Source organism: Styela clava, chromosome 15, assembly GCF_964204865.1.
Source record: "Styela clava chromosome 15, kaStyClav1.hap1.2, whole genome shotgun sequence".
NCBI lineage: Eukaryota > Metazoa > Chordata > Ascidiacea > Stolidobranchia > Styelidae > Styela > Styela clava.
In genome coordinates, this window is record NC_135264.1 from 12,901,263 (window position 1) to 12,928,202 (window position 26,940).

Genomic DNA, 26,940 nt, shown 5'->3' on the forward strand with positions numbered 1-26,940 from the left:
TGAAATGACTTGTTTTAAATTGGAGACTAAAATGAATTTACGAATTGACCAACACTAATTGACTTGCCCGAATCTTATTGCCAGAGTGGTTGAGATCACCCAATGAGAGTTACCTATGTTACAAGGCTAGATGTAGTTGTAAGAGATGCAATCCGATAAATGTGAAAAGAACAATTTCAGAGTGTAAAAAGCCATATTGAGAAATATTTCATAAATTTGTAGAATAAAAGGCGTGAAACAGCTAAGTTATGTAAGACCAAAGTCAATTGAAACGGTTAAGCCTGGTATTTATCAACGTAAGTTATCAGTACAGAAAAAATGTACAGTAATACATTACAGTAACTACCTAATATATGCCAGAAAGCCCGAGAGACGTCAAGATAATTTCGAAGAATTTAGTCAGATTTGTCAAGCATGACTGCAAAGCTGTATGTGAACATTCGAAAAATAAAAACCGTTTTTGGACATGCCCTAAGATCCCAATCATACAAGGCTATTTTCGTGAACTGCGAATCCAGCACCAAAGGAGAGAATGGCGGAATCGCTTCAACAGTTGTTGTTTGTTCATGATAACTTATTATTATTTTTGTGATGAGAAAATGCAACGTTCAGATATTAGGAATAAGTTTACGAGTCTCATGTGGCGTTGGGCCAAGTGCTGAAAGATAGGTTTATCAATTCCACCTCCATGACTGTTTTTGAAGAATCAAGTTTACATTGGAATCGTTGATATTTACAGCACGAAATCCTTGCAAGACTACCATTCTCGATAACTACATGTTGCTTGCTAACTTTTTGTAACTTGTACAATGAGTCATATGAAGTTACAGCTATTGAATACATGTCCCAGTAAATATTTTTGTAGCAAACACGACAGTCAGTTAATTACAATTAATTAGATAAAGAACTCCGAGGACGATAAAGTTCATCTTAGGCAGACTCTTATGTCTCAGTTCCTCAGTTTCTTGTAGACACATATTCTGTAGACAAAAAGAAGCTTGATCCTTGCACAATTTAGGCAGATAACGGTTCAAATAAGTTTGTTATAGTGTTATAAAAGAAATGAGATATGTTAGTTACTGAATGATTAACTGATAATTGTTACGAATGTCCGTTCACTCAACATAATACAGCACACATGGGTCCAATTGCCTTTTGGCGTCGAACAACTTTTTTAAAAATCCTTAGTTTGACGTGTTTGGAACAAATGGATTTTCAAGAATTTTAAATCCGTGCACTCCTGAATTTACAAAATTTTTCTCAGAGACTCCATGTTTTCAAAGGATTATAAAGGACGCATATCGAATGATTCTTCAATGATTCTTTTGCGCCATTACAAAAAAGAGGAGTTAATGCAATATCAAGAAATGCAATTTGTTCGAAAGATGTTACTGAGAACACAAATACTCTTATATAATATATATAATGCAACGACCATGTTCATAGATGTCTTATGTCCTTTGTTTGGATATTCCTACGTATAAAGTTTGAACTTGAAAAACTTACTCTTCGTATGCATTATAATAATATCCTGTGTCGAAACACAAAATTTCTGATATTCCACGGGCGAAACGGCCAGATATTTGAAAATAAAGTTGAAAGCGACTGTACCATTGGCGAAAAGATTTGTCCCCCAGACTTCGCAACAACCTTCATCCCGTACAGTCGTTGAAGACCACAACTTGTCCATCTCCAAGAAGACTGGCATGCGATTACCAGTAAAAAGGTGATTTTGGAACATTTTAACTAATAATTGAGAACCTGTTTAAGTTATTACCAAATATTTGCATGCTATGAGCTCTAAAATATAGAATTTGTCCTTTGGCAGAGAAAAATGGATGTTCCTAATTTTTATAGAATCAATTTTAACCTGCATTAAAATTAGAGAGTTAGTAGTATATTGGAATATAACTCTGGAACTAATTGAAATAGCGCGAATCACATTTCAGCAATCCCAATTTTCTTTACACAAGTTACCACTTCAAAAATAATAAGCAACGTTCCATTGATCAACTATTCATACATGTGATATTTTATTGCAGATACGTTTAATGTACGGATGATTCAAACGAAGAGTTGCACTGAATACAAAGTAAAGATCAGAATACACAGAAATGGAGGTATTAGCTTTATTTAATTACCCCAATAGAGAATAGACAGTAAGATGTCTTATATAAACTAAGTTTCGGAATAGGAAGTAGGCTACAATTGAAAATGATATTACTCTCCCCTGGGTATACTTTTGACGTATTGTTTGATCTTATGAATTTTGAAAATACTTTGAAAAGTACAATCCTACAAAATTATTTTCTACCTGATAAGATTTTAACAAGGCAAAACTGCAAATTTTAGATCTAATCAGATTTAGATTTAGTTGCTTGTGGATACTTGAGAGTAATTGTGGTATTTACGATTTAAGTTGAAGCTATGAAATTCAAATATAAATAGCTTAATTTTTGAAATTATTTTGGCAATCCTACTGGATGCATCTTGAGTTCCTAGAATGTCACATTTGTGGCACTAAAAATTCTTTGTGGTAAAATGTGTTTTAGTTTTAAAGTCTTTGTTTGGTTTTAATTGCTTTCTATATAGACAGATTCAATGTGAAGAAGCTGCGGATAACTGACATTTGAGAAAATAGTCTGGCGGTGTCAACATATGTTTACTGGAAGTTTTTGTTTGTGATCTTGCACTTATTCCTACGGGAATGAGCATTGGCAATCTTGCTTTTCTCCCAACTTGAAAGTTAGAATATTGCATGGTAGTTAATTATTACCTAGCATGTTAGAAGTTTTATTTCATGCAGAGGGGACTTTGAATGAATGTACGGCGAGGTGCTGAGACTTGCAATGTTTCAATTATTAACATTGGATCTGAGCGAGGGTGTGGAAATACACTGGTAATATACAGAAATATTTTCTTGCATGGTAGTTTGTTTGGTTTGCTGCACGTTATTTCGATATACACGTTTGCATGCTTAATACAAATCTCTCAAATGGAGGGAAGAAGCAGATGAGAGAGGATACGAGATTTCCGTGATCAATTATCTGAGATTTGTGCATTTCTATTGTGTACGTTTATAATTTTTTAGCCATTTTTTTTTACTATATTTCTTATATTTCAAAGGAACGACATTGCACTAGTCTTGCTCGACGAAAGCTATCATAAAAGTTGAACAAGCGCTGGCGGAAACAAGATGCCGAATGAAAAACTGTTGAAATTATAATACAAGTTGTATGATGTGTTAGTGACGGTGGAGAACTCGTATCATCTGGATGACGAATAAACGCAATGGTGTAAGCATTCATTTCTACATTGAAGCGAAATTTATATATTCCAGGTGCTATTCTATAATGTGCTTATGTGGAGAGGTGGATGGAAGAGATGAAAATGATATCGCAAGTTGAAACTGAACATTACGGTTGTAGGACTCTCTGAAATGCTTGGAATGATTTGTTGACAATTAATCTCCAATTATGCTTCAATAAACTACTACTTAACAGATTTATTTACAGATTATAAGTTTGCGTTGATATTTTTTGTTGGTGGATCAGATGTAATGTGTTAAAACTTTGGTGGCACGACTTCGGAATGATGGATTTTTATTAGCCAACGGAAACATACGAAACGTCATTTTGACGCTTATATTGTGCCAATATTTATATGTTAAACCATGTTTATTACCAAATTTCAATTATTTTCTTGTATATTTGATGATCTTTTCGTTTTGAAGTCTGCGTCTAACCACTTTTGGTTTTGCAGACTCCAACCATTTTTGTTTTTGCAGGCTCTTAACTATTTTTGGTTTTGCAGGCTCTTAACTATTTTTAGTTTTGCAGGCTCTTAACTATTTTTGGTTTTGCAGGCTCTAACTATTTTTGATTTTGCAGGCTCTAACCATTTTTGGTTTTGCAGGCTCTAACCATTTTTGGTTTTGCAGGCTCTAACCATTTTTGGTTTTGCAGGCTCTATATTTTTGGTTTTGCAGGCTCTATTTTTGGTTTTGCAGGCTCTATTTTTGGTTTTGCAGGCTCTATTTTTGGTTTTGCAGGTTCTAATCATTTTTGGTTTTGCAGGCCCTAACCATTTTGGTTTTGCAGGTTCTAATCATTTTTGGTTTTGCAGGCCCTAACCATTTTTGGTTTTGCAGGCCCTAACCATTTTTGGTTTTGCAGGCCCTAACCATTTTTGGTTTTGCAGGCCCTAACCATTTTTGTTTTGCAGGCTGCATTTCTTTACAAGTTAAATTGGCATGTAATATAAAACCGTTGATATATCTATGAAAGAATCGTTGAGTTTTTGAAGGATCTAACCATTTTTGGTTTTGCAGGATCTAACCATTTTTGGTTTTGCAGGATAACCATTTTTGGTTTTGCAGGATCTAACCATTCTTGGTTTTGCAGGCTGCATTTCTTTTCGAGTTGAATTGGCATGTAATATGAAACCGTTGATATATCTATGGAATAATCGTTGAATTGTTGATGAAGCACAGGTGGCACCACAGTTCGTCCTATAAAACTTATGTTGGTACTTGATTTTCGAATCAGATTTAGGTCAAAAAACTTTTCTCCGAGTATTCGCTTTGATAACTATGGACAAATCGTGGATGAAACCGTTGATTTATTTACAATGGAAGTAATGGAATTGTTGACGAACACTAGCATCATTGCTGGCCTTCTTTTTTCGTGTTGAGACTTGACGCCGACAAACTAGAGACGAAGAAATTGTTGATGGATCACAATTAGCACTTAAACTAGTGAATGTCGATTACATCGAGTATTTAAAAAGGTAATTTGATAAATAGGTAACTTTGACACGTTGTAGTGTCTGTAGATAAATTCAAGAGAAGTTATTTCGATTATAATATAATTCTTGATTAAAAGGCATGCTACTGCATGAATGAAATACTTTGGTAAGCATTTTTAATGCTTTACAACCAGAATAATCAAGGCACAATCCGTTATTTTAAATCATAGTTTCTTAAAGTCCTAAAATAATATATCGATTAGAGTACTTTAGTAACTGTACAAACTTTGGAAAAACTGAATTTTGCTTATTCGACTTTAGAAGGAAGCCAGAAGTGTGTGAAACTGGGAGTGACACTGGCAAAGACCGCAGCAGGTAAATAGTTTAAATCTTGTTTGTCTCTTTTGTCTAGCTTAGAACACAAAGCTATGAAAATTGCCTGTTGGCATTTGTCCAAAATATTTTCACATACTCGGGGAAAGAACATTAGGCACTTAACACTCTGTTGTATTATGTATATATATATTATCTAATTTCATGAAATTTATGTATTTATGTTATTCTTTTAACAGATCGAACGTTTTGCAAGAATCGAAGTGACCGTCACAATCTAAATGCGGTTTTCACTACGGCATCCAATTCCGATCTTAAGTGAACTCAACTCGAGGAACTATAGACTTGAAACACTCATCAGTCTCAAATCAGTCTCAACTCGTACACTATAAAACTCTGAAAAGTGTAATCAGTGCCGTTTCCGATCGATTATAGGACTCTTGGATCAGGCTTTCAAAAGCTTTCAACTCTGAACTCAAATGCATTTGTGAACTATCAACAGCTAATTAAAAATTGATTTGTAATAAAATTTCCCACACGTTTTAGATTGTGGTAAGATGCTAAACTGTGTGAACGTTTATGGAATGCTTAAACATGCTATTATCAGCTAAGGCCAAATACCTTTTCATATTTTCAATGTTATGTAAATTTTAATTCGAGAATATTTTGAATCTGCCTGTTTTATTTCTAAGCAGAATGCAAGTACAGTCTGAATTCTCGTCTATTCTGTTTTTAAAATTGCTGTGGGATTGATATGGGCTTTTTACGTGGGGTTGGATGCTGTTAATCTGAAATTTAAATTTGCTTGCTTATTCATTAAAATTTCCAGCTTCGTATAAGGTTTACAGCAGTTTTATTTGCATTTAATATTTTTTTGCATTATATTTGCAGCCATACAATCCGATCAAGTATTTCTTAAATGTTTATATGTGCTTTGGCTACACAATGTCTATATATTATTTCAATAGATTTGTTGTCATAGTCTCACTGAAGTTGCTGTGAAGACTTTCGCAATTTTGCATTTGTGTGCTTATTTTGACATGACATAATTTGAAAATTTGTGTTCATTCATGTTTATTTAATAAATGAAAATTATGAGAAATTACGTGCTGGCTCGAGAGTCTGGGGATTGATTTGTCAGGTTTTGAATAGTTATTGTTTAGAATAAGCTTAGCGGTGTGTAGAGGGGAACTGTACGACATGCCGTGCCCGTAACTAAATTGTGACGTCACGGGAGCAGCGATTTTTAGGGGCAGGCCGGCGATGGATCCGGGCCGAAACGACGTCAAATTTTATTTTATTTTCGGCCAACCGTTGACCATAGATGAATCGAGTGTAATGAGTGGATGGTATCAAGCTTGATCATACATGATTCGAATATAAATTTCAAAATTCTACTTTTTTTTAAGGTCTGACCCTTCGATTTTCTTGATTTTCGCCTGTTTTGGGACCTCTATCCCCTCAACAGGTCGGAGTTTTTTGTATTTTAGATTTCTGCGTCATCCAATTATTGACTACGCGAATTTGATTTAGTTCACGGGATTCAAACTTTAGTCACCATGAACAAATCGAAGGTATATCCACCGTCTTTACCAACTAGGCTATGGAGGAATGCACAGGCAAAGATCTTAATTTAGTTCAAGGGATTCAAACTTTGGTCACCGTGAACAAATCGAAGGTATATCCACCGCCTTTACCAACTAGGCTATGGAGGAATGCACAGGCAAAGATCTAAGTTCTAATATTCATCAATCATCTTGAATTAATTTTTTTTTCAAGTGGTTTGAGATGATAGATAAATATTAGAACTTAGATCTTTGTTTCTAAGTTCTGAATTGGCCTAATCGGTAAAGGCGCTAGGTAAACCATCAATTTGTTTATGGTGACCAAAGTTTGAATCCCACGAATGTAACATCCACGTATTTAAATGTGTCGTCACTGAAAAAGGATGTCGCAAAGTTCCAGATTACGAAGAAAACTGTAGCCTGTGAGACTAACTGAAACCCCAGAAAAGGGAAAATTCGAAGGGTCAGACCTTGGAAAACACAGAATTGTGAAATTTTCATTCAGATCATGCATGATCAAGCATGATCGCAGATAAATTTCACTATTTATCCTCGATTTATCTATGGCTAATGGTTGGCCAGAGATAATAAGTTTGACGTCGTTTCGGCCCGAATCCCACGCCGGCCGGCCCCAAAAAATCGCGGCCCGACAATGTGACGTCATGACCTGGTGACGTCATAACTTGCACGCACTGATATATGCGGCCCGCCATGGAAATGCACTCTGCACAACTCTTATTCACCTACAACAGTACCTCAATTCTGACAACCCACTTCACCCAAGCATCTAGAAAAGGATATTGCTTCATTCTATTATTTATTAAGCACGAGCATAAAGAATAGTAGGCATGGCGAAAATATATTGAGAGAGACTAGTTCCCCAGCTTTTTAAACAAATCACATTTTTAAAAAGATGCTCTTGAAAGCCAGACCATAAAAACTTAATTTGTACAACTTACCACCAAAAAAAAAACTCTGGAACACATATAGTCTACGAAGAAGTATATAATATTAGAGGTTGAGCAGGTTTTGAGCTATTTATTAATCTGAATGTAGAGGTTTCAAAGCAAGCAATATTGACGTCAGGGTTCGTCGCCTCGTCTGTCATGACATCGACCAGCCAATGGAGAATTAGCTAAAGATTTGTGGATTTCTTGGGTGTATCCTGGGCCGCAGTGGCATATCTACAGCACGAGATCTATTGTCCGTACCCGTGCCGCTGACGAAACCTTCTTAATATACAATAACCCCTAAATCGGGAAACGATCGGAGCTCGTGTAATTTTACTTAGTCATGTAAAAAGAACGTCAGTCAACGATCAAGGGGGCGCATTTTTCATAGGCGCCATTTCAAGCAGATAAGTCATTGTTGGGGGCAAACTTTGATGATTATAGAAAAATCAAAATACACGATTAAGATTATCAAGATGCGACGACCATTCATTTCTTTGTCGACATGTCTGGTCGTTAGCTCTTCTTTGTTCTTTCAATCCCCAACTCAACTGAAATATAAAAATAGATTGAACGTAGAGCGGGTGGGACGATATAATAATTACATTTAACACATCTCACACGGATTTAGATTGTTCGAAGGTTTGACTTTTAATATCTCAACCTTATCTATGAAATTCGAAAATCTTCAACTTGTTCTGGTGGACAGGAAGGCCAAAACAAAGTAGTACGGGTATGCCATTCGTCAGTAGATTAGCGGTAACTCCTGACCACCAGATCGCTAATGCTTAGTGGAATCAAGGTGCGCGATTTTTGATTTGGATTGATCTAATCTAAACGGAGAAAAGCAATTTTTTCATAACAGGAACAATAAAATAATTTTAACACCAAAATAACAAAACTAGCTGTATGTCCACTTTGTACTCAACGATTTCAGACTACAGCCAATTTCAGACTACACGCTATACGACTATACTGGAGTAGTCGCTCAAGTGTGCTAGCATTTTCGTGGTTATAGAATATACAACTGGGATATTAGCTCTGCAATATCACTGCATCTAGTCATTGACCGACTAATCCAATTAAACCGAAGCCAATACCGGTCTTTAATAGGAATAGTAGCTGCTCGTGTAGAGTTCGCAATCGAATTTATCAAAACTTCTAACGAATATAACTGGCTTTGAGTGATTGAACTTGACCGCCAAAGTGAATTTAGCCTACCTGGAGGATAAACTGCCGAGCAAGAAATTTTAGTCTGAAATATACTTTGAATTTAAAAGTAAAACCAAAGCGAGGTGCGAGAAATCATTTTATATATTTTAGCATCTTCTGAAACTTTCTATGGTGACAGATCCCAAATCGTACTTGAGTTTTAATACACGATATCATTATTTGGTGGTAAATCCGTCATCGCGGGCCGCGGGCATTTGAGCTTTAGGATCTGTGTAATAAAGAGTTATAACGCTCTCATTAAACAGAGATTTCGTAACAAGGCTTGTTTGTTGGTTACGATTATAAAAACTACTTACTGTAAAATCGTCACGTTGCATACGTTATTCCCCTCTAAATAGGCTTATCATATATCCGAGGCAAAAACCTGGACAGTACACGGTGGATTACGGGCATCAAAATTATCTGTAAATCCTTTTGTTGTCATACTGAAAAACCTGGACACTTATGCCAACCGGCAGGACAACTTGCTAAAATCGGGACTGTCTCGGCCAAACGGCTGGGTGGATAGTACCTGTGATATTCATGCACACAACTACTCAAACCGTAAACTTCCTAAAGAAAAGTGAAACCGAGTTGTTTACGGAGACTAAGGTAAAGGGAAGAAAGTTTTTAGGACATCGCGCTGAAGCACGCGTGCGTCTCAAAGGGTTTCGACAACATGATGACGAGTAAGTCATGGCATCTTCAAATACTCTGGATGGGTAAATTATGTGCAGAAGTTGGTTCATGTAACCGCTGATAAGCTACCCCCGCCATCGAATTCATACATTCAAAACTAATGATAACTGGCTAATTATTCCCATACCAGTCATGGACTGGTGACAGGTGAGACGAGAGGTAAATTATGTGCAGAAGATTGCTTGGACTCCAAGTTGGTTTATGTAACCGCTGATAAGCTACCCCCGCCATCGAATTCATACATCCAAAACTAATGATAACTGGCTAATTATTCCCATACCCGACATGGACTGTTGAGAGGACGAGAGGCCTAACTTAAACAAACTCTTGATTCGTGAGATTCGCTCTTGCCTCATTCGTTTATGCTCGCAATCAGGAGATAACCTGCATGATAAAATACAAGTTAAGAAATTGTCGAACCCGAAATATTTCACTCCAAATAAAAACGCATGATTTCAGCCTGAGCAGAGACGTAACCCCCGCCAATGTTGATTGAATTAATTGTTATTTCACTTCAACACATATATACCTATGCCGGTACATATAGTATGTTTCGGCTCTAAATAAATGATAGCAATTATTTTATCTGGAATTGAATTCAACTTGTAAAAACACGGACGATTCCCACCAACAAGGATGTTTCGGCTTTAAATAAATGATAGCAATTATTTTATCTGGAATTGAATTCAACTTATAAAAACACGGACGATTCCCACCAACAAGAGTAATTTTAGAGCAGTGGTTCCCAACCTTTTTCGTTAAATTTCTCCTTTCGCCTATTTTGGAACTTTTTATTCCTCCTTCCCTATGCATTGTAAGTACTTTATTTGTACTTAATGAATGGATCATGCTCACTCACGCTTTAGTGCTTTGGTGGTACAATTCAAGTCGTTTATGCGTGTATAAATTCCCATTATAATAATAATGATGAAGAAAATTTGTAGTAGTTGTATTACAGGATATACCAAGCAAAATTTTATCCTTCCTGTTTGGGAAATGTTATTTTAGAGAAAAAAATTTAAAATCGGCTATAATAAAAAGTTAACTTGCCTTATATACTTTAAGACGCACAGAAAAGGCTTTACCCGCTTCAAATGTTCGCTTGCATTGAATGCTTTCAAGCACGGATTGACAATTTCTGAAGCAAAACAAAAACATCGCGTTGTAGGAAAACTGTACTGTGATTATTTTTTTCAGAAAATTTCAATTTTTTTTTTGTTCAAAATAACTTACTTGTTTTTGTCTCGGAAGCAGAGTTCTAGTAGAGTCCTGCTTTTATTCCACAAACAGATTTCAGCTTCCAATGAGTACAATTAAAAACCAAATTCACTTCGACAATTTCTGTAACACGAACGAAAATATCGGATTCTGATCTTGTCAGTTAGATATTATATAAAAAAGAAATAAATTTTGTTACTTACATGCTTTTCCTATATTTGAGACACACCGGAAAGACGCTCATCTTCACATAATTTTCAAATGAAATAGGTTTTCCTTTTCCACTCAATGAATTTAAGCACCGATTTTAAATATCTAAAACACAAATAAAAAGATTGTTATAGAACACTAGTAGAAACAGAACAGCAGTATAGGAAATTTCCTTACCATAATATTGGAACAAACGACCTGCGCCCCGTCTCCATCAGTCGTTGCAAGTCTTGTATTCAATGATTATGTTGATAAAATCTCGCTTCCAGTTACATTGTTATGAATGTTAGAGCTGAAAATGTTTTGCCTCCTGTCCCCTTCTGTCTGCACGTGCATATTACTGCAACAAAAAATAGAAGGGTAATTTAGATGTGGATGCCGTAAGACAGAAGGCCTGGACCACTTCTTACGGAGAGTGAATAAAGTTTTTTTTAATCTCACAACTAAAATAATCTCAGTGGTCGATGGGAAAATTACAAGGGTATTTATTGGTTTTACAAAATACTAAAGTTGCGAAAAATGAAATAACTTAAACAGACTACAGATGCACAGTCATCAATTACCAATCTAATACTTATCTGAATGAATGTTCATCCAACCGCATATCCTCCAGCAGATTCCTATTCCAATATTTCAAAATTTCGTGTTTTAATTCCACCTCGAACCAATATTTTTAAACCTAATATTAGTGTAACTGCATAAGTAAATATATTAACTGTAAAAATGTATAAATTGCCTGGAAGGAAACAAGAAGACTGCAAAGGAAGTCGGATCATTTGTTACGACCGAATAAATATTATTTGTGAAATAGCCGAAACAAACGTTCGTATGTATAAAATCGCATACTTGGAAGTCTACACAGAATGTAAGTTTTAAAGCACTAACAGCAATTATACGCTGCTGATCGTATGCACCCAGTAGTAATTACGAGTTTGGGGGATATATTTGAATTACATACAAAGAAATGATTATAATACTTGTTTTGGCCTAGATTGCATCCTACCCCGCTCTGCGCCTGAGCACTTCAGGCCGTAAATGAATTTACAGTTCCCTTGTTGTTCCTTGATCGCTTCCTTCTACTACACTCTCGTGATTCTGATTCCACTTAGCAGACACATTGAATCAACAATTGTAAGCTTAAACCTAGGCCTAACTGATTTAGTATAGCTTTAAAAACTAGAAAGACGGTTTTAGAAGAAAGATGACGAATTATATAAATGGACTAACATGACACATGAATAACAAATTAAAAACCACTGAAATGACAAAAAAAATCTAGCAAATAATGTCACCTGTACTATGTCCGGAACATCTCCACACAATCAAATCTTTGTTCAGTTTTTAATTCATCAACGATGCGGAACTCGGTATGGTCCAAACATCTTCAATTAACACATATACACTCTGAATATCAATCTAGTGATTTAGCGTGTTTTTTCCGCCCCAGCAGTTCCCGATGTCAACACTCGCAGCTTGTTTACATCCCATCAATTTGCATAAACACGATCTTGAATATATAACATGTAGCTAAGATGCAATATATAGGCTGAAAAAGCTAACACAATCTAGAACAGAAATAGGGTAATTCGTATACATCAATTTTCCCAATGTAAATTTAATTACTAAGTTTCTTACTTGTTCTAACTTGAACATTTTCTTGTTCTCGATCGCTTCCATTTGTTTTCGTCTTCGTCTTTAATTCATCATTCACACACCATGAATCACTTAGTACTAGTCTATGGCCTAACTGAAAAAAATAACATTATCTCTAATAATCATTGAAGCTTCCGGGTTAGATTCATCTCACCAATTTCAGCAGAACTTGTGATTTCAATTCCATTTTGTAGACATTTGAATCAATAATTTTAGGTTTAAGTTTAGTTTAACTGCATTAGTATAGCTATAAAAAATCTAAGAAATGGACTGAAAATACAAGCGTTTGATTGTAAGACAATTAGCGACACAAGGACGCATATAAACCATTAAATTTACAAAAATAAAACAAGTGCTCACCTGACGGCGTCAAATTTGAAAAGACCGCCTCAGCGCAGACAATTTTTGACGTGGCGAAAAAGAAAGGTCGGGTGTGATAAAGAAACAAATACGGCGGAGGAGACTGCAAAATGAAGATGCTTTTTCATTGGTTATCAGGAACCACATGACCATGTGACGTCAGAAAAAAACGAGACGCGAGAAAAACGATGAAACATGCGTTTTGTGCATAAACTTTCCACCACCTATATGTTCTTATATAGTATAGACCAGTGGTTCTAAAACGGTGGGCGCGTCCCACAAGTGGGGGCGTAGACAATTTTTGAGGGGGCGTGAAGCCTAATTAAAAACAATTGTTAGATTTGATCCTGACCGCGTTATTTGGAATTTCGCGAGACTTGACAAATTCTAAAAATGGGGCGCGACTTAAAAAGTTTGAGAATTACTGCTCTGGACAATATTTGGACCTCCCTGGAGTATGCGCACCAAGATGGCGCACAACCTGAACTCAAGTTGGTGTACCAGGTTAGGGTTCAGGTTGTGAGACATCTTGTTGCGCATACTTCAGGAGTAACCAACATTTAATATGCCACATTACTGCATTCTGCGCAACCCGATTTTTGTAGTGCTCACTGAAAATGTGGCACAACCCGATTTTGCAAGTAACTTAACTCGCGATCTATCCAGAATACCACTGAGTTAGAGGAACTGAGAACCGAGTACCTTGTTGATATCTCAGGCCTAATCAAAATATCTATCACTCGTTGTGATTTCAAACTCCCCATTTTTGCATGACTACAAATATAATAAAATTTTGCAAATTCCTAAAATGTACAACACATTGTGAACTGTCCGCTACCTTTCATTGGTTATTAGAAATCACATGACCAGGTGACGCCAGAAAAAGACAAAACAATAGAAAAGTAATAGAACATGCCTTTTGTCAAATTAACTTTTTACCACTATAGCCCTTATAATAATCTAGAATCTAGATTCTAGACAATATCTGATATGCGACATTATTGTGGAAAAGAAGAATTGGCAGAAAGACAGTTTACCGACGTTATCTTGTCGATCATTCGAACATTCAAGTCGAACATTCAGCGATAATAACAAAATCCGCCGACTTTTTCGGTCTCATTGTAATTTTTTTACAATGCCTATTCACACTTGTCTCTTCGAACAAAGCCCCATGCAATCGGTCACTGATATCTCGCAATATACTAGAAATTACTCTCAATTGAGTTGTAATTTAATTTCCGAATCGAGCATCTACCCGCAGCGCCCCGGTATCAACTCGATTGTAGATTGGAAGTATTCCGTATTCGTTAAAAATATTCGAAATATTGGATAATAATAATAATAATTCAATTTGGTTCACCCTTGAGTATTTTCTTCGTAGGTTGAAGGCATATTCAAGACGATGTGACTAGTTGTGGCGTTCTATCAACACCAAGGGGAAAGGTTTCTCAGAGGAAAATAATTGCGGCCCCAAAAAGTTTCAGATTCGACTTTTAACCCGCGACCAGCCTAAGGTTGTCGACCCCTGATCTAAACGATAGTCGGTCGACTTCAGTGAAATAAAAATATGTTTTCTAATTTGGAAATTTTAACGTACGAGCCCCAAGCGTTACCTGAACTATAGCGTCCTGAATCCACATTTATTTTACTAAGCTACAGTATTTTTCAGGCTTAGCAAAGCGCTGAAAAAGTTGGGTACTCCCGTAGTATGTGTACCAGGTTAGGGTTAGGCCATAATTTTATTCCGATTTTTCTTGTTTAAGTTCTATTAGGACTTCGGGAACTGTTGTTTGCGTTAGTCAAGCCACAACTTGATTTAAAGTAGGCGAACAAAATTAGTTACCTCCATATTGGTACACACACTTCTGGAGCGCCAAAATTTGTGCTATATCAAACGATATTTCCCGATATTTACGATAGGTGTTTAATTTATCTCGTTTGGGCTTTTTTGTGATTAATGTCGGACTAGGGTCCATCAGTCCAAGCAAAGTAATGGGAGTCGGTTTATCTGCATCAAACTGAAACCGTACGTCGATTAGGCACGTAATGATTTTACGCATCCACACAACGGAAGCTGTTACGTGACACAATCATTATGTATGTTTATTTTTTATGTGCACTTTTTAAAATGAGCAACTTATACGTTTTAAATGGTCATGATCACATTTATATGTGTAAATATACACTAGAAAATAAACAAGATATCATGAAAAAAATGAAGCAACATGTCTTAGCTATGAAAAACATTTTTTTTTTCGAGCGTAAAAATAAATATGTAAATTTTTCTTTATTCTTGCTCGGTTCAAACGAGGTTATAACAAGATTCCTTAACAATCGAACAAAAATTTGCTTGTAAAACAAAACTAAACTGAAGATTCAATTGGCTAAGCTTTTTTCGCAATATATTTGCTGTTTTGTGAACAAACTTATCAATTGCTTCTTACGCAACATAATCACGAACAAAGGATTTCAAACACTTAAAATAAACAAACAAGTTACAAACAAATGGGCTTTTCCGAGTCACCATGCTCAGGTGTCTTCCTGTTTGGTTTAGGCTTGACTCGGAAATGAATCATGTTGTATTTCGTTCACAACTAACAACGTAACGCTTTAGGATTCACTGAAGCCATGTAATTTTATGTTTACTTAAAGTAGATACTGTATTTTGAAATGCAAATTATTCGAAAATAAAAATGGCGGAGTGTTATTATTACATGATTATTTTTTGATTGATCGTTCTTGGATTAATATTTATGTTAAAAAGAAAATGTATGGATTTCAAGTAGTTCAAATAGTTCATAATGCATAATTACGAATTGTTTGCTAAAACCTAAAAGAGAAGATCTTTCAACTTTCTCAATTTAAAAACAAGTTTCACCACTTTTGCACTAGTTTCAAAATAATCATTTTCTTGTACTCATAGTTTTGATTATTTATATTTTGGAATTTTAGTATTGAGTTTATTTGATGTTCATCCTTTATCTTTGTCGAGTCATTTTTGTTGTTGTTATTATTCGAAATACAAAGCCTTTTGCAAAATAGCATTTCGTGCTAAGCTTTAGAAAATATGTCACTCAAATGTGATGGAAAAACAAAATTTCTTGGGTCAATATATTAGAATAGTGTGGCTTTACAAAATTAAATGTGTATCTCTATGATTTACCCAGCTGCGTAACATGATCAGAAGCATCATGTTTATATTTAGCATAAATCGTTTAATCAATTGAAGATTGTCAATTAATGAATCTTCATTAAGTAAGGTGATTAACGTCCTTTTAACAAGATGATGAACAGTTTAAAGTTGACATTACGCAAGTTGTATCACGTGTTGCAATGCTGTACAGAACGAAGTCTTGTTTTTTTCTTTTTGATAATGTAAACAAAACCGTTTTGGGACTGAATATACACAATATGTCGTCATGCTCGTTCAGTTTTGTAATTTCCTAAACACACGTCACTTGTTTTTAGTATTTTCAACATAAAAAGGCTCGGTTATGATTGCTAGACATCACATTTACAATCTAACCTTGTAAGACAACTACATCCAAAATGAACTGTCTTGTATCCGTTCTAGTTCTTGCTGCCTTGGCTGCTTATGGAAATGCTGAGTGTGTGGACAAAGCAATTCAACCTGGAATTGATTTCACTAGGGTAAGCAAAATTGTAACTTGCAGGAACTTTTTTTTTATTCCAAAAAGAAAACAAGAAATAATGGTTATAATATAACAAACGTGTGAAACTGCCAAGCAAGGGTGGATCACAGACATTGCGTTCAAATTGCTATCGTAGGTATTTCCCGATATTTCCCGATTCCCATTTTTTCGTGAAACTTTCTGCACTTGAATAAAAGTCAAATGTAGCTGTTGGCTTCTGTTTATTCGGAATTACATTCTATATTTGCAGCTCGGAGGCGTGTGGCATCAATATAGATACACCCCTGACACACATTATGAAGACATGAACTGCTACACTATTGAAATTACAGACATCAACAAACAAACTAAGACTTTTGTTATGAAGTCATTGTTTCGAGTGTAAGTACAATGGAATTTTTTACATCTCTAGATTGAAGGTATTAGTTTAGTATGCGCTTGATTTTACTATATTGTTAGTAGTTCAATAACAGATTCGTGTATAAAATATTTCATCTATATGTCCAAAGGTAGTTTTTGAAATCAACAAAAAATCTGTTTTTACTCGTTTTGATATTAAAGTCAAATATATATTAGGTGCACACTTTATTATTTGTGTGTTTTCATTCTGACAGAGCAAAAAAATCGATCAAGAAAAATCTATCACATAAAGCCTTCTCTGACTTTATCGAGTTCGACGTCAATGCCAACTTCGGTGAACGTGTAGAAGGTAAGAAAGGTTTTTGTTAAGCATTTTCCTATGCCTAAACCCTATTATATTCAGTGAAGTGGTCAAAACCTAATTTTCTGGTGTGTTGAAATTACTGAAAAAATCCACAACAACAATAAGGAAAGACACCCACAACAACAACAAATTACCAAAATGATCCATAGGTCAACTTCGTGTCCAATAATAATAGTATTGAGAGTGGCGTTGAAGCTGTTATGTTACTCAATTCAATTTATAAAATAGCTTAGTTTGAAACAAATGTATTGCCTGTTGAAGCGTTACCGCATTACATCACTTATAAACGCTGTCTCGTTTTTAGGTAAACCCTTCATCGGCGACCATGTTGCTACTGACTACACAAATTATATCCTCTTCTACAATTGTGAAAAATCAGGTTTGTAATAAAGTTGAAATTTTTATATTCTTTTGATTACATGATAAATATGCCTTAATTCTTATGATTTATTTTGCTTGATTAAGCAAGGTTATGAATTATATTTTTACTTGAATACGAGATCAATCCTCTGTAACTTCATAATTATTGATCATAAAAATCCATTTTTATCTTTTTTTCGCAGGTAAGGCAACAGTCGACATTGAAATCCGCCAAGGCTTAACAAGCCTATCTGCAGCAGTTATCGAAGAAGTGCAAACTGTACTTAATGATTTCGGTGTCGACTATTTTGATCTGACCGTAGTAAACCAGTCAACTTGTCCATACCCAAGCGGAGAATAAGATTCAATTGAAAAAGTTTTTCACGATGAAACGTAGTGCTGTTATTGAATTTCATTGATTGGTTCATATTTGAAACAGTTTTCATGTCCAAAATGTTTATAGTTCAACAATGCTGATAATATTTTAATGTTGTTGTAAAATTTGAAAACAAAAATTGTTGTCAAAAAAATATACCATAACTGTGTAAAAGAATCTGATGTTATTCAATATTTTGTGTGGGAAAGGGAAAAGTCCAATTTTAGACAGGATAGATGTAAATTAAGTTATATTTTTACATACCGCGTGGAATTTTTTGTCGACTGATCATAAAGTTCTAACATCAGTGGTTCTTAATCGTCTTATGGCTCGTGGGCTGTCTTTACGGAGGCCTTTGAGTACTCATGGCCCTCTGCTTATCATTTCAGTGGTATTTATAGTGTTGTTTTGACTGGTATGAACAAGAAAGTGAAAACAGCCCTCGGAATATTCTTACCAAGCATAAAACTGAAAAAAGGGGTAGTTTTCTCGTAAAGAAAAAAGTAAAATCAGTTTTGCGCTTGCCATTTTGGGCCCCGTCCCACTTTTCTGTGGTCTCCTATGGGGGGCACGGTCCGCCGGTTGGGAACCGCTGTCTTATATCCTCACCGTATTGATAGGACATGCAAATATAGAGTTGAAGAAGAGAACTATGTCCATGTATATTTACAGTCGAAGTGGTTTCGGTTTATCGAGCTTTTAGAAACAGACGTTCGCTCGCCCTACCGCAATAAATTGTACAAAACCGCGGACTCGCTGGTTCGCCTATCCGACAGTCCTTTCACTTCTGAGTTACGATACAGTGCCTTTAGTGGTTTCACAATTAAATTTTAAAACAATTTCCTCCGTCATTTTATGTTTTTATTCAAGTTCGATATTTATCATTGTCAAAATATAACAGAACACGTTTAGAGAAGTTTAAATGAACGTCTGAAAATAAGCATCACTATTATTTAAAATATACTAACCATTTTAACGGGAACGTTTAAGTATTTATTTTCTTAAACATATTAAATATTGCAAAACTGAGAGTTTCATTTCATTTATTATGTTTATTTAATTCCTACCGCTCTTCAACAAGCGCACAAATTTCTATGTATATAGATCTTGAGTTTTTAGCATAACTGAGCTTGAAAACCCTTTATTCTGGTATCTATGTTGTTGCAAGGCAGTGATGGTATTTTGGTACTCCCAAAGTATGTGAACCAAGATGGCGGACACCTAAACGTAGTGTGTGTACCAGGTTAGGGTTAGGCCATAATTTCAGGTACAAATACTACGGGAGCCACTTGGCTAGTCCCCGAACTCGTAGTAGAACTAAAATAAGAAAATTGAAATATAATTATGGACTATCCCTAATCGGGTACACACTACGTTCCGGTGTCCGCCATCTTAGTTCACATACTTTGGGGGTACCTGCTTTATTTATATATTGGGGATGGAAGCAAATTAACACAATGAACTCCATAACTAAGAACTGTTTCCAAATAATATTAAAATCGCGACGTAAACGTGTGGTTGTTTCCTCTCAAAATTGCCTTACTGCGGATGATCGTCCACAAGTAAGTTGATTATCTACATAGTAATTTTCAAAAGTTTTATTTTGAATGCAAGTAATAGTTACGAAAAGGTAAAATCTGGATTACCATACACCTAAATTTAATATACACCTATAATACACCTATAAATACACCTAAATACACCTATAATTAACAAAAATTTAAAAAATCCAATATAAAGTGTTACCAGGGACTTCGGAAAAGGCAATATTGATCAAATGATTTGGATTGTGCTCATGAACGAACATTATTACGTCAACGATTCAATTCTTTTAAACGAAGCTCATGACCAAAACAGATCTCAGACGTTACGACAAAATCAATGTAAAACTTGCGAGTTAAAAAACTATTTGCAAAATTTTTATTCCACCCCCTCCCTATTCAACCCGTTTGCTTTGTTCACCCCTGCTAAATTGTCATTAAAATTGGAGTGAACCATTTACCCGGCTGACCCTTTTTAACTATTTTTACTAAGTTACTCTTAAGAGGCTATAGACGTTCAATGTCAAACAAATGACATCTTATCAAAATGTTGAACTTGCTATAAAACAATACATTATAACTATATTCACGTTCGTTACCTTTTAACGTTTACCGAGTTACCGTTTACAATGATATTGTTTTAATGGGAAACGCACATAATCAATGTAAACGTACATGGTCGGTAAAATTCTGTCGGTCGTTGTTTCTCCGTCGATTTTACGAGCGACAAACCTGTGGCGTACTGTTTGTAAATAACAACGTCTTCTTGACAACAAAGACTACCTTATTTCTAAGGATTGATATTAATCAGTGACGTATACTGCGTCCGGTTTAGCGCCACAAAACATTAAACATGTATGAAATTTGAATAATTATTGAAGTGTGTTAAAAAGCTTCGCGTGAATCACAAATCTTGATATCCCGGTGCACTGGCGCGACCTTTATATATAAATATATATTAACGATCTTTCGCGAAAACAAATTCACGTACATTTTGGAGTTTTGACGTTTCAATAATGTAAACCAACAATCTTAATAAACAAGAAATAAATGCTCAAATTTCTGAAAACGAAAGCCAAAACTGAAAATTTTAAAACAATTGGTCTAGTAATCAAAGAGTAAAGAGATTTGTTCACAACAACAGGAACAAGAATTCTAACAATAACATAACATGATACCAAAACGATTTAGGTCTACTTCGTGCGCAACAAAGTAGTGCGTTAGCTGCGTTCTATCCGGAGCCAGCAGTGCGATGTACTTTTCTCACGTTTCACGTCTTTACGCATTTTGCGTCACCGGTCACGTTAATTAAATCTAATTCGAGACGTTTAACGTAGCCGGGAGGCGTATACGTTTCAAAGATCAAATTTAAACACAATCGTTAGAATTAGTTATTTTAGTGAGCGGAAGTAAACCAAATACGGTATTAATAACAATTCATCAATTGAGGAATTTTATCATCGACAATTTTGAAAAACAAAAATATAAAAAATAGATTTTTTTTATTAGATTAATCATTGTTCAGGTCAGGAAGAACCATTAAGCAGTCAGACACCATAAATATTCTAAATATTTGACATTTTGGCGAAAGAATATAACGTGCACGTAGGTTGCGGATAAATGGATATTACGACCATTAATTGAGTCTGTGAATAAGGAAAACTAAATGACTTTGTAATCCCACTGATTGACGTCTGGGAACTAATTATTACTTAAAAATGACAACGTGACAAAACAATATTCTTTTCTCATTTCCATTTCATTTACCAACTTTTTATTTCTATCTATAAATGTCAAAAATGTTTATTGTTAAAATATCATGAGTCTATCTGCGTATGTTTTTACGTCAAAACTTACCTAATCTCACCCAATGGAATGTTGTCGTTTTGACAACAATGGCGTTCGGTTTATTAAAGTATTTTATGCAAATAAAATTTTATGGGTAGAATAATATTCAAACCGAGATTACTTGACTCCACTAATACTGTCAATCACATCGTCCAAGGCCAAGAGGCCAAATTCGTTAACATTGGGAATCAGTCTATTCATATCAAAATAATGGCAAATCTACACTCCTTAAGACAACCCCCCCCCCCCCCCAAAAAAAATTTTACCAAAAAATTAAGCACTTAATTCACAAATATTATAATGTTTTAAATTGTTCTTATAAATACTTGAGCGCATCTCTTTGGGGGTCTTGTTTGTATTTTGTTTCATCAATATTTCAATGTCAAATTGAGTATAACGAACCAAAATATATTGCAATCTAGACTTTTTTTAATCTGATATGTTACTTGAAAATAAATGCTAACATTATATAAGAGATTAATGAGATTACAGATCAATTTCAATCTTTTCGTTTATTAAAAATATCATTGTTGAACGGATGTGAAGGAATTTCACTTTTACAAAAATAACCTCGATCGATGGAATTGCAAAAGCTCGCTAAGTGCCAGTTACCGTAGAAACCAGTCACTTTCCGGATCGACGTCATCACAGACGCCAACATTTCCTGGTTACACAGTATATAAGTCGACTAGCACTAACTGAGAGACACATATTCTCGAAATCTGCAACAAGAGTTCCAGTCTTCAATCGTTCCAAAAATCGACACTACAAATCAAAATGGCATTGGCTGTTTTTGTAGTTCTTATGTGCACAATCGGAGCAACTTTTGCTGGTGTATGTCGCGAAGTACATTTACAAGACAACCTAGACTTCCAAAGGGTAAGTGAAATTACTTTCATTTATGTCATCGTGTCGTAACTTTTGAGGAGAACTAACATTTTACTTCAGAATATACGACAAATCGAGCTATAAAATTTATCAAATTCAAATAATTATAAGTTTATTTCGAATCCGTAATCAGCATAACAGAAAATTAAATATTTAATATGAACAAAATTAATAGGAATGGCTACAGGATCTGACATAATTTCGATTAAAATTGTGCAAAATTAAGGTATTGCATTTTTTATGGTGCGTTCCGCTATAAAATACCCATGAAACTAGTTTATTGTACTTCGCTGATATTACCATTACTAATTTGATTTTTAGATTGGCGGAGACTGGTGGCAAGCATATTACTCAGCAGGTTCGATGTATGGCGAAGCATCTTGCCTAGACACCCGAGTTTTCGGAATCAACAAAAAACAGAAACTTTTTTACATGGAAACGAACGCTGCGATGTAAGTAATAAAATATGACAAAATTTTACAAAGAGAAGCTCAACAACTTCCTATGATTTCAAATATTTTCATATCTATTTTAGAGTGAATCCCTACACGGGCAGATCAGAAACTGGTACCGTACTCAGCACCGCATACTGGGGAGATAGACAAATGTTAGCTGGAGAGACTCATATCAAAAATCACGTTGCAACTGACTATTCTACTTACTTGCTATTCTACAAATGTTCAAACGGTAAGGGTAGATACATGTTTTAACATTTTCCAAAGATTGTCGTCACTCACTTACATGTATAAAATTTATCCCTATTTTTCAAATGAAGAAATACACAAAAAACTAAAAAAAATTAAATGAACAATATTTAAAAATATTTATATTTTATATAAAATATATATATAAAATATTTAAAAATACATACACATGTGTCAGTGTTTGATATTAAAAAGCAACTTTTATTCACTTCAAGATATTTTTGCAAAACATTATTCATCATTTTGCAGGTAAAGCAATTATCGATCTTGAATTGAAGAACGGCATCACAAGGCTGACAAGAAAGAAGATTGTTGAAGTATCCGATATTTTAGAAAGGGTTCATGTCGACTTTTCCTCTCTCGTTAAACGCGACAGGTCTTCCTGTCCTTACACAAAATAATTTTGATAACAAAAAAATTTTACTTTCCTCGTTTTCATTTTGTAGATTGATTCATTGTCTTCATGTTAGAGAAAATGGGAAATCATAACAATATGAACACAATTTATTAAATTAGGTAATTCGAGGAACTCTACAATTTTCTTATAAATGTGTCTTCAAATTTTAGGTGTATGGCTTTGTACTATACGTTATGCTACTGAATTTGGGTTTCATCATGACTTTTAACATAGGAAAAAACATATGAACCAGTTCCATTTGTGTTTTTGGTTTTCTCTGTACTGTTTATTCAGTTTTATTTCATTTTACGTTACATTTGCAACAGGTGTTGAGTTTCAAGTTCACATTTTTATTGAATAAAAAAGTTTCATTTAAAAATTCCCTGTGATATTATTAAAAAACCGAACTATTTTTGTTAACATTCTACGTAGCAAGCATTGCTATCTAATTCGGTAGACAAGTCCTTTAAAGCAAGGTAGCGTTTTAATCAATCTTTAGATTAGCCTAATAGGGTCGGTTACATGATATACATATACAGCCAAAATATGCTCATGCAGCTAACTCATATCCATATACAGACAATTCAATATGTATATACAGCCACTCAAGTACATACACAGCTAGTCGATTGTATATATAACTAGGCCGTTTAAATCAATTCATGAATAAATTCTATCTTAATCAATCTATTGTTTGGCCGTTTGTATTAAACTTGCGAAAAAACAATCAAACCAAGTTTATAGCTAATCACCATTACACACGTTACATTTTGTTTAATTTGAGAAGCAGAATAATTGTAAAATTATGGATAAGGAGGGAAATTTAAGAATACCTTATAATTTCAGAATCGAATCAAATATTTTGTCGAATTTAATTAATTAAATCTCGATTATCTGGAAGATATTGACGTAATTTCACGTAATTGTTTTTATTGTAATGTGTCCCGCAGACACACACATCACTGAAACATAGAATCATCATTCAGTCAGTTCGCTTTATTGTTAAGCAAAGTATAAAGTATGTTTCCTCGGAGAAAATAGTCTTATACAGAATTAGGAATTGCATTTTGAAAATACAAGAGCTTCAACATGTGATACGGTGAGGTTTGATTCAAGGGCAGCGATAGGAACGTCCCAACGGGTGATGGATGTGATAAAAAGATTCACCAGAGAGAGTGAGAGAGAGAGATGTGTGTTTTACATTGGGAAAAAATTATATTTTCAGAGCTGCATCGAGTTTGCAATATACTGATGCTCGGATTGTTGAAAGACATATTAACAGACGGGAAAGATAAAAATACGGCACGAATAGGATAGCCCATCGTTTTACGAAATTACCCTACATAATGCAGTTTTGTTTAAGTAACTTGGAAATTCTTTATAATGTCATGATATTTGGAAAATAATAAATCTAAGGAATTGAGCATAATATTTACATTCCTACCTCCATCTAAAATTTTAATCTTAGCGTCTTGTTCTATCCCACGATGCGTGAACAGAAATTTCAATTCAATTAAGTCAGTTTGTTTAAATGTTTGAAATACTTTAAAGTCGGTGGAAAAAAACAATCGACTTTTTCACATTGTTGGAGCAAATAGTTTGGAGGAAAATTAGTTTACAGTAGAGATTAATCAAAATGAAATATTTAAAATAGTTTGTATACGCTGTCCAATAGAATTAAAAATTTGATAGAAAAACAAATCAAAATATGCAGAATCCTCGAAAAAAATAAATCAGACTGTTGCTCATGGAAAGTGTCACTACAAATAATCACAGTGTTTAATAAACCTGTAAGTGTTTTTCCAGCAAGTATTTTATGTTACAGCTACAGTCATCAAAATCTAGCTAAAGACGCAAAATTTCATTACTCAATTATTATTATATGAGCTCGCAGGAAATGTTAACATTTTTAACGTCTTTCGTTTTAGTAATAAATGATAATCGGATTAATGGGTTTCATTTATTTTGGTACATAGTGTATATGTATTTCTTTTTCCTTTTTGCAAATTTTTAAGTAAGTTTAAATAAAGAAATAGTGGGAGCAACAAAGCAATTATTTAACATGATGTGAAATTTAGAATACTATAAAATTATATTAACTCTTGTAACGATGACGTAACTGGTTATACCTTTCATCTTTTTTCTTTGCTGATCTATAGCATAGGTTTTCTCATAGCAACTTCGAAATAAAATACAAACTCAATAAAAAAGACTGACGGTTACAAACTTACCGGTACTCGATTACAAATGTTTCTGCTACATCTCGGTCGAATGAGCGTTTAAAAATACCTTCCACAAATATTAGTAGAGCATGTAAGGAATACATGGTGAAACATTTCTGAATGGAGAGGACTAACTGAAAAAGTGCATTCACTATAACCAAATGATTACAATAGACAAAATCACGAAAGATGCCGTCTTTGGCCTTTGTAACTTTTACAAGCATCGATTGACTAAAATTTTATGGCGTAAATAATAATTGAAAAATGTCGAACTTCGTGCCTACCGAGCACATCGGCTTACCTGCATGTCCAATGCTGACATCTAGCGTTTTTCAACCTAAACCTATAATTGTTGCCGCGAAGAGAGAAATTGAACATATTACGATGAACATGATAATACCAAGGCGTATCGATATTTTAATAAGATGTGCCAGAAATGGCACCAAACCAATTTAAAAATTTCTGGTCTCAAATGTTCAACAATATTAGTCATGTTATATTCCTTCCCATTTTTATCGGATCGTTTTTCGCCAAAAAAAAAAAGAATACTTCACATTGCTGAAAATAATAATTCGTAAGAAAAAGCAATCATAAAAGATCATTAAATATTGCATAAAGTTATCGAACGTGTGATAGTTTGTATACACTGTCAAGCTGGTAATAAAATCTGACAAAAAATTCAAGTTGAAATATTCAGAATGCTTGAGAAAACTAAAGCTTGAATATCATAGAAAATAGAAAACAATGTCGGAGGCAACCCGCTTTGGGAAAATTATGAAGTTTATTATCAAAACAAATAAAAGTTATAGATATTTTAGCTTATACTTAATAATAGACACCCTTTATTTACTATATTTATTTTGCCAGTTTTGACGAAAATTTAGATATTTTCAAAATATGACGCAAACTGCAGGTCCAAAATATTTCATATTTGGAGCAATAAACACGATTGTTCAAGGGACATATTTTTCTGTTCCTTTTCACCCCATAACGTTATGAGAGAGAGAGAGAGAGAGAGATTTATTGTTTTGTCAACCGTAAACGAACAATGGTATACAAAATAATATATACAATATACACAAAGTTAATTCGGTATAGACTGGGGGGAGCGATACGACCATAAGGAGTCAGCCTTCCCTTCCCATCCAAGGGGACGTTTCCCATGAACAGGCCTGGCCATAGTTGAATAGTTCGTCACCAGCTGACAAAATATATTACGGAAATTGAGGAGAAAATGAGAATAAGAAGTCGTTTAGGAAAAGGTTGTTAACTATATACAAA

At 34.5% G+C, this 26,940-nt stretch overlaps 2 protein-coding genes and 1 long non-coding RNA gene across 4 annotated transcripts; 2 read left to right on the forward strand and 1 right to left on the reverse strand.

The window, feature by feature from the left end:
* Positions 1 to 7,454: 7,454 nt before the first annotated feature.
* On the reverse strand, positions 7,455 to 11,264 carry LOC144432450 (uncharacterized). The gene is made up of 5 exons (XR_013480687.1): positions 11,111 to 11,264; positions 10,927 to 11,038; positions 10,739 to 10,846; positions 10,556 to 10,643; positions 7,455 to 8,145 (listed from the first exon to the last, which is right to left on the reverse strand). It is a non-coding gene; the product is annotated as an uncharacterized LOC144432450 (long non-coding RNA).
* A 5,172-nt stretch (positions 11,265 to 16,436) lies between these two features.
* On the forward strand, positions 16,437 to 18,236 carry LOC120334198 (uncharacterized). Its single transcript, XM_039401662.2, has 5 exons — positions 16,437 to 16,597; positions 16,850 to 16,980; positions 17,214 to 17,308; positions 17,628 to 17,702; positions 17,887 to 18,236. The coding sequence occupies exons 1-5, from the start codon at positions 16,496 to 16,498 to the stop codon at positions 18,042 to 18,044; spliced, it is 561 nt and encodes a 186-aa protein (XP_039257596.2). The 5' UTR covers positions 16,437 to 16,495; the 3' UTR covers positions 18,045 to 18,236.
* Positions 18,237 to 22,040: 3,804 nt separating this feature from the next.
* LOC120334191 (uncharacterized) lies at positions 22,041 to 23,827 on the forward strand. Of its 2 annotated transcripts, none has more exons than XM_078120590.1 (4): positions 22,041 to 22,327; positions 22,658 to 22,788; positions 22,872 to 23,029; positions 23,290 to 23,827. In XM_078120590.1, the coding sequence occupies exons 1-4, from the start codon at positions 22,226 to 22,228 to the stop codon at positions 23,439 to 23,441; spliced, it is 543 nt and encodes a 180-aa protein (XP_077976716.1). In that variant the 5' UTR covers positions 22,041 to 22,225; the 3' UTR covers positions 23,442 to 23,827. The 2 variants fall into 2 exon arrangements, with proteins under 2 accessions (XP_077976716.1, XP_039257586.1); XM_039401652.2 differs by having other exon boundaries at positions 22,147 to 22,327; positions 22,872 to 23,023; positions 23,290 to 23,822.
* The last annotated feature ends 3,113 nt before the right edge of the window (positions 23,828 to 26,940 follow it).